General features: G+C 45.9%; 1 protein-coding gene across 6 annotated transcripts in view; it reads right to left on the bottom strand.

Moving 5' to 3' along the window:
- Nucleotides 1-857: 857 nt before the first annotated feature.
- SLC4A8 (solute carrier family 4 member 8) overlaps nt 858-12,986 on the bottom strand; it is a 74,844-nt gene continuing 62,715 nt past the window's right edge. For 2 of the 6 annotated variants that reach the window (XM_072797861.1, XM_072797866.1), the window contains exons 23-26: nt 9,959-10,050; nt 8,747-8,791; nt 7,782-7,877; nt 858-6,134 (exon numbers count right to left, since the gene is read on the bottom strand). In XM_072797861.1, coding sequence (XP_072653962.1) covers nt 6,122-6,134; nt 7,782-7,877; nt 8,747-8,791; nt 9,959-10,050 — 246 coding nt within the window. In that variant the 3' untranslated portion in view covers nt 858-6,121. Of the gene's footprint in view, nt 6,135-7,781; nt 7,890-8,746; nt 8,792-8,826; nt 8,897-8,975; nt 9,269-9,958; nt 10,051-12,986 lie in introns of those variants that run through there. The other 4 variants (XM_072797862.1, XM_072797863.1, XM_072797864.1 and 1 more) reach the window with 4 other exon arrangements.

The following is a 12,986-nucleotide window of genomic DNA, read 5'->3' on the forward strand; positions in this document are numbered from 1 at the left end:
GTGAGGCTTGCTCACTGCCTCCCCACGCGCTTGCCTTTCACCCCCTCACTGGTCTCTCTGCTCGTACTCCATTGCTTCCCTCTTCCCCTCTTCTCCAACCTTCCAACAGATGGATTTGAGATGAAGATAAATAGGACACCCCCTGCCCCTCAAGCCCCAAATGCTCCAGAGTGAAAGCAATTTTTAACATCTGGATATTTTTTCTTTTAAGGGGAGGAGTGACTTTTTTAAGTTCATGTATTTTTAAGTGATCTTCATACCCAACGTGGGGCTCGAACTCACAACCCTGGGATCAACAGTCACATGCTGGGCAGCCCCGATGGCAGCGGTTTAGCGCCGCCTGCAGCCCGGGGTGTGATCCTGGAGACTCAGGATCGAGTCCCACGTCGGGCTCCCTGCATGGAGCCTGCTTCTCCCTCTGCCTGTGTCTCTGCTTCTCTCTCTCTCTTCTGTGTTTCAATAAATAAATAAAATCTTAAAAAAAAAAAAAAACAGTCACATGCTCTTCCAACTGAGCCAGCGAGGTGCTCCTAAAATCTGAATTTCTAGCTAGTGGAGAGTCCTTAAATGTTAGCAATTGCTCTCATGGGCCTGGTTTTATCTCCAAACTGGGCTGTCTTTTCCCGCTTCCCTGTCCCCCCACCCAAACATAAGTCTAGGCAGTCCCTTTCTTTGCCAAGGGCCATGCCGGGTCTGCAGCAGGGGGTACACATGCCCCTCTGACGGCGCGCCCAGCAGACTCCCCACCCTTTCTCTCAACCATCTCCACGACTCGTCTTCACTCTTCTTTCACGCTCTGAAACTGGCCCGCGTTGGCTCGGCCCCCTGGTTCAGGCTCAAAAACCACCACAGGTGTGAACAGTTTACACAGACTTTATTTGTCACCCATTGAGCACAGGAAGGTCTGGGCAGGCGAGGTGTCACAATCGCCTCCCCTAGTTCACAGACACACACCGAGAGACTTGGTGGCAAGGGAGAGGGTCCTATTCCTACCACAGATTGCTATGGGATTATCACAACAACACATTTGTTCTCGGTTCTATTTACACCATGGAGTGTGGAGAGGGTACATTTCTTACACTAAAAATATATATTTTGGAATCTCTAAAACAAAAATATCTCTATCTCTACATGAGACCTACTAGAAAGAAGAACATAGAAAACAAGAGAAATGTACCAGCACCTCAAGCTGTCCCCTCCCGCGGGAAGGGCGCTCTGCTCTCCACCTGACGCCCTTAGCTCAGGGCGGCCGCGTCTACCCCGCCGCACGGACAGACACAGGTGCACACGAGGGAGGCTGATCATCTCGGGGGAGTGGAGACGGGGGAGAGGAGCGGGGGACGGGACTGTGGCCTCTTTTGCAGCATTATTGCCTGTGTGAAAACCTGCCTGTCGGAGGCGATCGCAAACCCGCTAAGAGAAGCCCAAGCTCTGCTGCCGTCTGCGGGGCTTGGAAAAGCGCCGTGGGTGGGTTTTCTCTCTCTCTCTCAGGAAATATTAATGCCAGCAGCTAGAAGAAGAAGTTCTGTTTTCTCCAATGCTGAAAGTGGGGTAGGTTTGAGAAAAATGCTACTCGTTTTCTTTTCGGAAGGATCAGAAACCGTTCCATTCCCTTTGAGCACAGAACCTCCTAAAGGAATGATGCCTGTGGATGAATCATTCCACTTCCTGAATTTTCCTACTGAAGAGATCCACGTAATGCTCTTTCCTCCTTTCGTGCTTCACGCAGCGAGACAGCGCCTTCACGCTCTTTTGGTTCTGGTGGAGAAATGGTAACTGAGCCAACTGCCCGTTCTCTGTCATTCACGTAAGAGAACACGGGCGCCATGAATCGAAAAGAATAGATTTGGAAGAAAAACCACTTTGATTTGCTTGTGGGGCGTCTCTTTCTGTTTACAGTGAAATGTGGATGAGCTCGAGGGCTTGAGTCTTTGGTCTCTTACACCAAGTAAGGAAAATAACCAGTAAGTCCCCTTTCAGAGAAGCCCCAGACCTGTCCAACCTCCTCACCTCTCTCACCACCCCCACCTGGGGGGATTGTGGGGACCTCTGAGTGGGAGCCTCAGGCCTCCAAGAACTTGAGAGACTGGGCAGAGAGGGGAAGAAGTGCTGCCTGAGGAGGCTGAGTCAGGAAAAGAGCCAGAACCTGGAAGATGTCTCGTGTGGCCAGTCAGTCCCCACGGGAAGAATTTCTACGTGACGGAGGCCTGACAGCTGCAACCAAAAGAAAGTCAGGAAGCCTGAGAACATTCAGTGCAAGGTTCCTGAATGTCCTGCCAGGATGCGGCTTAGAAACCTGAGAAGTCCGAGGAAAATGCAGCGACGAACTAGAAAGACTGCTTCAAAGTCCTAGGAGGAGGCGCCAACACTCTTGCAAGGAAAAATTTAGAGAAGTTGAGATAGTAGCAGAGAGAATATAGCGGATGGGACTTCCGACGCCAATGAGAAGGAAAGCCGGGGGCCCTGGGGTGGCACCTCCTATGCTTTGGGAAAACGTAGACTCAGAACATGGACAGTGAAGTCGATAGAGAAGATGCAGGGAGAACTGCTGATTCCTCTACTAAGAGGGAAGTCTGGAGAGTCCCAGTAAAACTGGGAACTGTCTTTTCTGGATGAGCAGAAAGCACAGATTCCTAAAATCAGAGACCTCTTCAAGGTCACAGTTGTCATAGCCTGAGATGTCAACCCAGCCTGAGGCTTAGCGTTTGTCAGATTTTTATCAAATATTTACGGTTAGTTTAAAAGCCAGTCACAGCCCAGACAAAGAGAAAGAGCCACTATTCACACCATCTTCTGGAATACACGGTTCACGGCCCCTCTCTCCCCTTATGACTAAGGAGGTGGGGACAGGTGCTGTTATCTCCCGATAATCCCCTCCCTCGTCAGAAGCTGGAAATCATATGTGGACACAAGGAGGGAGCCTGTGTTCTCTGCAACCAAAGAGATCTGGCAAGTTCACCGCACATGGTTGCGTCTTCCCCTTCTCTCTAGACCAACCCTTTCCCTCAATGTCACGAGCTAGGAAGTAACCCAACCACCCAGCAACACCCGTTCTTACCACTAGAACCAAGATTTCACCTACCACCACTTTCTTAAACCCCCGGCCTCCCTCCCTTCCCACCTCGACACATCAGGGCATTGGCCAACTCTCCAACTATTCCTGAACTCGCCTTGCACTGAAGGGCAGACTGCTTCTCTGGGCCAAGCAAACCTGGCACAGAAATTACCTAACTACCTGCCTTGCTTTCTACCTCTAAGTCAGTTCCTCCTTGATGTTGAGTTTAAACACCTTTTCCTAAAGACTAATCTGCCTGTATTTGTCATCAGGCTATTCTCTCAGAGAACTCTGAGAGGCCCTAGATAGGAGAAAGATCATATTTTTTTAATGTCCCCCCAGCTTAGGTACGCAGCTGCTACCTAATAGCAGCAAGGACATCTTGTGGACGCACTTGCATTTGTTGATGAACGTACATGCACACACACACACACACACACACACACACACACACATATTCACCTCCACTTCCAGTTTACTACCCTGAACACTGCCCAGCTTGACTCTGCCACCAGGACTACCAGCCACAGACGTGAGTGAGGAAGCACTCGGGTAGGATTGGGGCCGAGCGTTTGGTGGGAGTTGGGGAAAGAGAGACTATTAGAGCGGGGAATGGTTTCTACCACTGAGACGCAGCAGAGATGAGGCTGGCTATTGTTTGAGAAAGATGTAATGGCCTACAAGGATTGGCACAGGCTTCCAAAGTAACTAGTATTCCTAAGGTGTAGGAACCTAGGAGCGTCGGGCTCAGGAAGGACCTGGAAGTAGACCCAAGGTCCTGTGACCGCACTGCACGCAGTTAACAGGTCTCCGGCTCTCAAGAGGCCTAGCTATACAAGGCATCATGGGACATGGGTATTTAGGAGAGAGATTTTTCTGAGTGATAGTGTCACCTAACTTGTTGTATGGTAGGCTTTGTCCTGCCACACTCCTTCCGGCTGTGTTGAGGCTGAGGGGACAGGAGAAGCGGTCACCAACCTTCCCACACAGAGGTAGCAGGAAGAGATGGGAGGGGCAGGAGGGGGGAGGAATGTGGGCGAGTCCTCGGAGAACAAGGAAGACGGAGGAGGAGGCAAGCTCAAGGAAGCGGCCAGAGACAGACTGGGAAGGCCAGCAGGAAAGCTTTTCCCACCGACAGGTTGTCTTCCGATTTTTCTACATTAGGTAGGTAAACGGGTACAATCATCACATTTCTGCTAACATGATAAAATGTGAAGCTTTGGCTCGCAAAGATTTTAATGCCCATAGAGTTCAAAGATGCATGCCTGGTCCTGTCTGCACCATATAAAGGGAAGCCGAGGCTGTCCCTAAAACAGCCTTGTGAGCAGAAATCAGACAATCCAGGAACAATACCCATGATTCAAAGGGTTATCGTTTCAGCGTTTGAAAGCAGCATGGCGTTCGGCCAGCAGGCACCGGTACAGCCCCGCGTACTGCCTGTTTACAGCCGGCATCCGTTCTGAGTGGTTGGCGTCCGTCCTGTACCAGTTGGGTTAAGTGTTCTGAAAATCATCTGTGCGTTAGACGAGGCGTGGTTCTAGGAGATGGGGAAATGTCAAAGAAATGCAGGATTCCTTCCATTTCAAAGGTCCTCAGGCTAAGACTAGAATACACTGACATATTTGAAGAGTGAGAGGAATGCAAAATTCAACAGTTTCATCACCAACTCTTCACCTACGAAAGGAGAGCAACCCGTAGGAACGTCCCACCGCACCAAGATTTTATGGATGGAGAACTGATGTGCTTGAATTCCGTGGGTCCCGGCACACTTACTGTGCACAGAAGCAGAGAAGGCCTATACACACTGGGGCCCGAACGCTTCGTACTCAACACAACAGCGAAGAGGAGAAAAAAACTAGAAATCTGGTTCTCAACTAAATACCAAAATCAATTTTACCACTTAAGGTTCATTTCCCAGTGTGGCTTTTTACATCTGAGAGCTAAAATGTCTGTCAACCAAAAGAAACACGTGATGGTGAAGAAACCACATGGCTGAAGGTGGTTTTGGTCCATTGAGTTGATAATGGTTCGCTACTAAGGCAGCTAAGGAGACATAATCACGTAATCATACGCACTTGGTCTCTCCAGGAGTCGAATCAGAACGTATCCTCAAGAGACAGCAGCAAAACATGGGTGTTTCCACAACATGGCCAATAAAAACAGCTCATCTCCCTTCCTACTCACAAGCCACTCTTATCAAACCTTCCCCAGGAGTCTAGAAAGCAGGCACTCTGACAAACGCTCAGGCTGGGAAGCCCTTCCTGGCGTCTAAACCAACTCCTTCTGCAGCAGCTGAAGCTCATCCTCTTGGTCCATCCTCAGTGAAACCGAGAGAAGCTGCCGGTCCTCACTTAGCATTACTGATTTTCCCCCGAGCTTTTTCCTGTCTGAGCTAAACAACTCCAGTGTCCCTCGTGGCCCTTTCATCATCCAAGGTTCTTGCCGAGTTATGGCTGCTGCTAGGGAGCGACACAGACGCGCCCGGGGCGGAGGCACCTTCTGGCCGCGCCCAGGCCGCCGACCCTCCCAGTGGCAGGCCCTCCTGACGACCTCTGGGTCTGACCAGCATCCCCCAGAGGAGGCATCAAACCAAGGCCCAGGTCTGCCTCGGGGCCAGCAGATTCTGCGGGACTGGAGAGCCCTCCCTCTGCTCTCTGCTCTCCTCCCACGCCCCGACCCCATCCTTGAGGAGAGGGAACTCATGGAATGGATCCATATGGCTCTGCGGGCCAGCAGAGAGGTTCAGAGAGAATGTCTGGAAGGTGGGAAGCTGGGTCTTCACTGGTGGCAGTTCTGAAGAGAAAGAGAAAGGAAGAAGAGAAGTACCAACAGGAGGTGGTCTTCCGCTTCCACGCTCACACCTGGCGGCTGGCTGCTGCCATGGGGATGGCACGTGCCCTCCAACGCACAGCACGGGGAACGCAGTGCTTCGGCATGGCTTGGACGGGACCGCGGACAGGGCCAGGCTTGGTCTTGCTTCTTCTCGGAGAGACTCGCCATCTTCTCTGTAACCGGAACTTCCCTGAGGCACCTCACGGCCCAAATCTTCCTTCCCAGCAAAGACTTTTAGTTGAAGAGACTGAATAAAAGTGTTACAATTAGACAAAAAGGGAACACATGATTCACTCCTGCTTTTAACACAATACTTTGAAGATGTCACCACAATTTGGATTTGGCTGTATTTTAAGTTCATTTACAAGTAGACTAGTTCTTGGCTAAAAATAACCATGTGCGTTATACATTTCGACAGCTGCCTGGATTTTCCTCTGAAGGAAACAAGATTCTATATTTCACTCACATTCAGCACAGATTTATTTTAACCCATTCGATGAAGAAACAGCCTACCACTACCACCCACTGGTGGCTGTGACTTTTCAAAGTACTTCAGCCCCTCCTCAGATCACTCTCAGGAGGGAGACGGTATTATTATCCCCACTTTACTGCTGAATAAACTGAGTCCCCGAAACAATGGCCTGCCCACTTATACAAGGATGAATGGCTAGACCAGGTCCCCTAATTCCTAGCCTACTTACTGCCTTTTTTTCTTAACTAGAAAAGTTGTCTTCAGGGGCGTCTGGGTGGCTCAGTGGTTGAGCATCTACCTTTGGCTCAGGTCGTGATCCCGGGGTCCTGGGATCGAGCCCTGCACTGGGCTCCCTGTTCAGTGGGGAGTCTGCGTCTCCCGCTCCCTCCGTCCCTCCCTCCTGCTCATGCACACGCTCCTTCTCCCTGTCAAATAAATAAATGAAATATTTAAAAAAAAATACACAATTCTTAAAAAAAAAAAAGTTGCCTTTAATATAGACCTAAGACTTTGCCTTTAGTTATCTGACTTCTTAAATTAAAATAGCTTGGACTAAATCAATCAAGTAATTTGGGTGCAAAGCCTACCTCAGTGAAGGCAAAGACGCCTCGAGTCTTCCATTTTCTTCAGAAACCTGATGAAAATGGATCTATGGTATTGGCAAATGATATACAGAATTTCGTTTCCCAAATATGTAAACTGTTACTATATTTAGAATCTTTAGTTGGCAGTAATTGTCATTATGGAATGAGTTAACTAGTCTCTATCAACACTATTGACACTCAGCCCCTGCACATTTTAGCTACTTTCTAGTTTGTGCAGTTACAGTAACCAGGGAAATTTTGAAATAAGAACTTTCAATGTTTTTTTTTGTTGTTTGTTTATTTATTGACATATATTTTTTAGAGAAAGCGAGCAAGTGCATGAGCTGGGGGAGGGGCAGACGGAGAGGAAGAGAGAGAGAGCGAGAGAGAGAACCCCGAGCAGGCTCTCCGTCCAGTGTGGAACTTGACCTCATGACCCTGAGATCATGACCTGAGCTGAAACCAAGAGTCGAATGCTTTAACCGACTGAGCCACCCTGGTGCCTCGGAAATGGGAACTTTTAGAAACCGGATTAAGATGATCAAATAGATAAAGCAAATTTACATCCCCAAATAATCCCAGCCTGACTCTGGGGCTGTGTAAAGGGGCAGCTCCAAATAGCACATCTGTTCAAATAGTCAGAAAACATGTGTCCTTTTCTTAGGCTTCTAGCAATTCTCGTGAGGTTAGCGGCAGCCCTGGAAGTGGTATTTTTTAGACAATTCAATCTTGCAACTAAGAGATATTTTACTTTCAATGTGACTGCTATCTTTAAAAGCCAGAAATAAACAAAAATTAGCAATTATAGTTGTTTTTTTTTTTTTTTTTTTTTTTTTACCTCTTCTCCTTTGTATTTCCAGAATTCATACTGAGAGCTTTCCATACCGTAGTTTTAGGCATTTCATCAGATATATTAATCTCGGAGGGGTCGCATCTGAAATCAATGCTTAGGACAGTAAATGTAGGACATACAGATATAATACACATATCAGTCTAGAATGATCAGCACGTCACCGCATGGGAAAGAGTAAGCCTGAGGGAGCTCAGCTAACAGCTCTCGGCAGCACCAGGAGCTGGATGACTGGAACGTAGGGAGGCAAGGTGGCCCACGAGGTGGTGCTAAGGGCTCAGCTGGGGCTCTGAGAGGCAGGCAGCTCTGCCCCCACAATCCTGCCCTCTTTCAAAGGGCCCCTCTGGGGGGCTGATGACAGCCTCTGGAGCTACCACCTACTGAGTGCTTGCTGTGTGCCAAGCTCGCCGTGTGCCAAGCGTGGTGCTAAGCATTCTTCATGGTGCTAAGTTTTCTCACTTACATGGCCGAATGTTTTCCATTCCTGGTTTACAAAGGACTCTCACAATATATTATCTTAACTATCAAATCAGAGATTATTCACATCCTTCTTTTGAAAGTACAGAAACCAAAGCTCCCAGAGCTAAGTGATCGTCCAAGGTCAAATGTCAGTAGATGGAGAATCAAGGCCTTGCATCCAGAGTCCTTGGTCTCCTAGCACCCAGAGTACTGGGAAATTTTCTACAAGCCAGACAGTCTCATTTTAAAAGGCCAGGAGGGGAGGCAGTAACCCAGCAGAGAGGGCGCACTGCTCCTCTTTTGCTACCAGAGAATTCAAAGTCTATGGCTACTTCCTTCACAAGTTGTAGAAAGTTTATTAAGGTCCAGAGATTCCATTTCCTGGGGGTCAGTCATACCCAAAAAGTCAAACTCATAGGAACAGACAGTAGAATGGTGGTTCCCAGAGGCTGGGAGCAGGGGAAAAGGGGAGCTGTTGATCAAAGGGTACAAACCTGCAGTTAGGAGTAAGTTCTGAGGACCTATATGCAGCATGGTCACTGTTAACAGTAATGTACTGTACACATGAAGTCTGCTAAGAAAGTAGATCTCAAGTGTTCTCACCACACATACACACACACACACACACACACAAAGAATAGTAACTATAGGAGGTAATGAAAATGTTATTAGTTTGATTGTAGTAATCATCTCACAATGTGTACATATAGGCAAAACATCACATTGCTTAAGTATCTATTTTTATTTATCAAAGACAAATAAATCAAAAATTTCTAAATACCAAAGACAAGATTTTCCTCATTCCCCGTCAGTATGAACCACAATCAGTTCAATGATTCGGCAATAAATTATCTAGGAGCTACATGATCCAAATCCCCTTTCTTCCTTTTCTGCCCCCTCTCGGCCTCTGGGCTTCTTCCAGTTTATGTGTACCTCTTCCACAGTGGAAACAAAATGCCAGGAACGAAGCCACAAATGGACCAATTCAGCGCCTTGTGACCTGTGGTGAGCAATAACTGCTCAAGAAGGGGGGGGCTCTGATTACTGGCAGAAGTAAGGAATTTGGGAGACCCCAGTTCAGTAGCCCCCTTGGCTCCTAGGACCACAGATGCCCTGAGTCACACTGGAGGGGCTGCCTCTGCTCCTTACCAAAGGCTCACCCAAGCATGGGAATTTCACACCCCCCAGGTTGAGGACTCTCTGGAAACAAAGGCCACATCCTATCCATCTCTGGAAAATGGCAGGGAAAGGAAAGGGAGTACTGACCTGAAGAATAAAAGGCCAGGGTTTGAATCTTAAACTTTCTATTTAGCAGTGTTGTGACCTTGGGCAAATTCCCTAAACCCCTCCAAGCCTGTTTCCTGATTGTACAAACATGGATAACATGACTTTTATCAGAGAGTTGTTGTAAAGATTAAATGAGAATATCTAATAAAGCTTCTAGCACATTCCCAGCACAGAGAAGGTGCTTAGCACATGGGCTCCCTTACCTCTGTTCTTGTGATTCCCAACACCTGGTGTGGCATCTGGCACAGAGCAGGTGCTCAGTAAACCAAGAAAGGAAAGGTGTTTTCCCAGGTTGGGGCTGGGAGGCTGAACGTCAGCTCTTTATGCCATCAGGTATGTTTGCCACCACGTCCACCACAAACCCACATGTTTACAGAATAACCAAAACAATAAATTTCCTGGTGTTTATGGAGTTTTACCTGAAACTGTTGCTCTTTCCAGGACTACTTAGTAACTTCCTGCTCTCCAAGGGGAACTTGTCTCCCCCCATTTCTAACATTTTCTCAGCCTCCTGCAAGAGAAGAAGACATTATTCTGTCTTAGACCAAGTAAAACCGTGAGTCCACATCACCCATATTTCTCTCACCACAATTTCTACCTAATTTCTCTCACATTTATTATAGAAAGGTGTACTTATGTTCTTTCATAATTTGGCTTGTCACCAAAAAAGAGAGAACCAGATTATTTGTACCTATGGAATAGTACTTTTTATTTTTTTTAATATTTTATTTATTTATTCATGAGAGAGAGAGAGAGAGAGAGAGGCAGAGACACAGGCAGAAGGAGAAGCAGGCTCCATGCAGGGAGCCCGACATGGGACTCGGCCCCGGGTCTCCAGGATCATGCCCTGGGCTGAAGGCGGCGCTAAACTACTGAGCCACCGGGGCTGCCCTGGAATAGTATTTTTTAAAAGGTAAAAGAAAATGATTCTGAATAAGCCTCTAGAGCCAACTACCAATTTACTGGAAATATAGAGAACAGAGAACATATTGTTAAATGTCACCAAGGGACACAGTGAAATCTAAATGGTGGAAAATCCTAAAGGTCACAGATCCAGTTTCTTCAACAGAAAGAAAAAAAAAAATACAAAAGATACTAAGGAGATTTAAGAAACATATCAACCATTGTAATATATAGACCTTATTTGGACCCTGATTCGAATAAAGAGATTGTTAAAAAAAATTAGACAGCAATTGGGGAAATATGAATAATGACTGTTCTTTCTACTTTTGGGTGGATATGCTTGAATGTCCCATAACAAAAAGTTTAAAAAAAAATATTCCCACTAATCTAAAGAAAACAGTTACAGAGAAAAATTTTGTACAAATATGTTTAAGGTAGTATGATTAGTAATAAATCCTAAAACAACTATAAATTTTAACAAAGGAAGAAAGCTTAATTATGAGAAAATACTATAGGATATTATGCTCTACTACAGAATATTATACAGTCATTAAAACAATAAATATGACTGTTTATTATATAGATGTATAGAAACATGAAAGTGTCTTATGAGATCAAGTTGAAAGGGAAAAAAAAAACCTTCGTTCCCCTCAAATAAACAATTATTAAGTTATATGAAAACTATGTTAAGGACTTAGAGAGAACATAAAGTAATAAACAATACTGGATGCCGATATAACATTTGTGGGCGGGGTCTTCATTATTTTTTTTCTTTCGTTTAGTTTTCAAAATAACTTTATAAAGTAAATTTTGGAAAATAAGGAGTATAGTGTTTCCTGCCCACCCCAAAATTAACATCCAAAAGAGATGCTTTGATTTTCCTCCCCAAACTGCTTAATAAGTAGCACAGCCACTTATCCAATTGTTCACTCCCAAAGTCTAGGACGCCTTGATTCGACTCTTTCACCCCTGCTCACTGTACATTAGCAGAACCGGCCACCTCTCTCTTCACAAGAAGTCCCCAGGGCAGCCGCTTCTCCTCCTCTTCCCTTAGCCTCGGCCACCTGCACCTCTTGCCTGAGCTGCTGCCACAGGTTTCTGGTGTCCAGCTACGTCCGGGCTCTGGCTTTCTCATGTCCTTTAACCACACCGAGCTCATTCCTGCCTCAAAACCTTTGCCTTTGCGTGCCCCTGAACTGGAAAATTCCTACTCCCGGATACTTTCACGACTTGCCCTCACTTTATTCAGATTTCAGATATCTCCTTAGTCATTCCTGACCACCCTAAACAAAGTAATTCCCTCCCTCCTTATTTTCTTCTTCAAACATATCACTACCTAAAATTTTATATAAATCAGCAAATAAATGTACGTATGTGTGTATGTATGTACGGGCATACCCCAGAGATATTATGGGTTTGGTTCCAGACTACCACAATAAAGTGAGTCAAATGTTTTGATTTCCCAGTGCATATAAAAGTTATGTTTACACTATACTATAGTCTATTAAGTATCTAAAAGAAATATTAGGTCTAAAAACAATTTACATGCTTTAATTAAAAATACTTTATTGCTAGAAAATGCTATTCTATTTATTCATGAGAGACACAGAGAGAGAGGCAGACACACAGGCCGAGGGAGAAACAGGGTCCCTGCAGGGACCCCGATGCGGAACTCGATCCCAGGACTTCGGGATCATGACCTGAGCCAAAGGCAGACCCTCAACCACTGAGCCACCCAGGGGTCCCTATCTGAGCTTTCAATGAATCATAAATGCTAATCACAAATCACCATAAGAAGTTTAATAATAATGAAAAAGATCAAAATACTGCAAGAATTGCCAAAGGATGACACAGGGACACAAAGTAAGCAATGCTGCTGGGAAAATGGTGCTGCTGATAGACTGACTTAACACAGGGTTGCCACAAACTTTCAATTTGTAAAAAAAACATTATTTATGAAGTGCAATGAAGTGAAGCACAATAAAATGAGGTATCCCTCTGTGTCTGTGCGTACGTGCCTCTGTGTATATATGTAATTTAAAAATTTTATTTAGGGCAGCCCGGGTGGCTCAGTGGTTTAGCACCGCCTTCAGCCCAGAGCATGAATCTGGAGACCGGGGATCGAGTCCCACGTCAGGCTCCCTGCATGGAGCCTGCTTCTCCCTCTGCCTCTCTCTCTCTCTCTCTGCGTGTGTCTCTCATGAATAAATAAATAAATAAAATCTTTTAAAAAAATAAAAATAAAATAAAATAAAATAAAAATTTTATTTATAGAGTTTTGGGATGCTTGAAAGCTTCATATTTTATGTAGTGATTTCTATCACTCTTCTCTTTAAAGTTTTCCTCCACTGCTTTTGTGCTTATAATTGTTAAAAGTCATTTAATAGGAGTGCCTTGGTGGCTCAGTCAGTTCAGCAGCTCCTTCAGCTCAGATCATGAGCTCAGGGTCCTAGGATTGAGTACTGCATCATGCTCTCTGCTCAGCAGGGAGTCTGCTTTTCCCTCTCTCTCTCCCTCTGGGCTCTCTCCCTTCCTCCCTCTCTC

The sequence above is a fragment of the Canis lupus genome, chromosome 25 (assembly GCF_048164855.1).
Source record: "Canis lupus baileyi chromosome 25, mCanLup2.hap1, whole genome shotgun sequence".
Taxonomy (NCBI): Eukaryota; Metazoa; Chordata; class Mammalia; order Carnivora; family Canidae; genus Canis; species Canis lupus.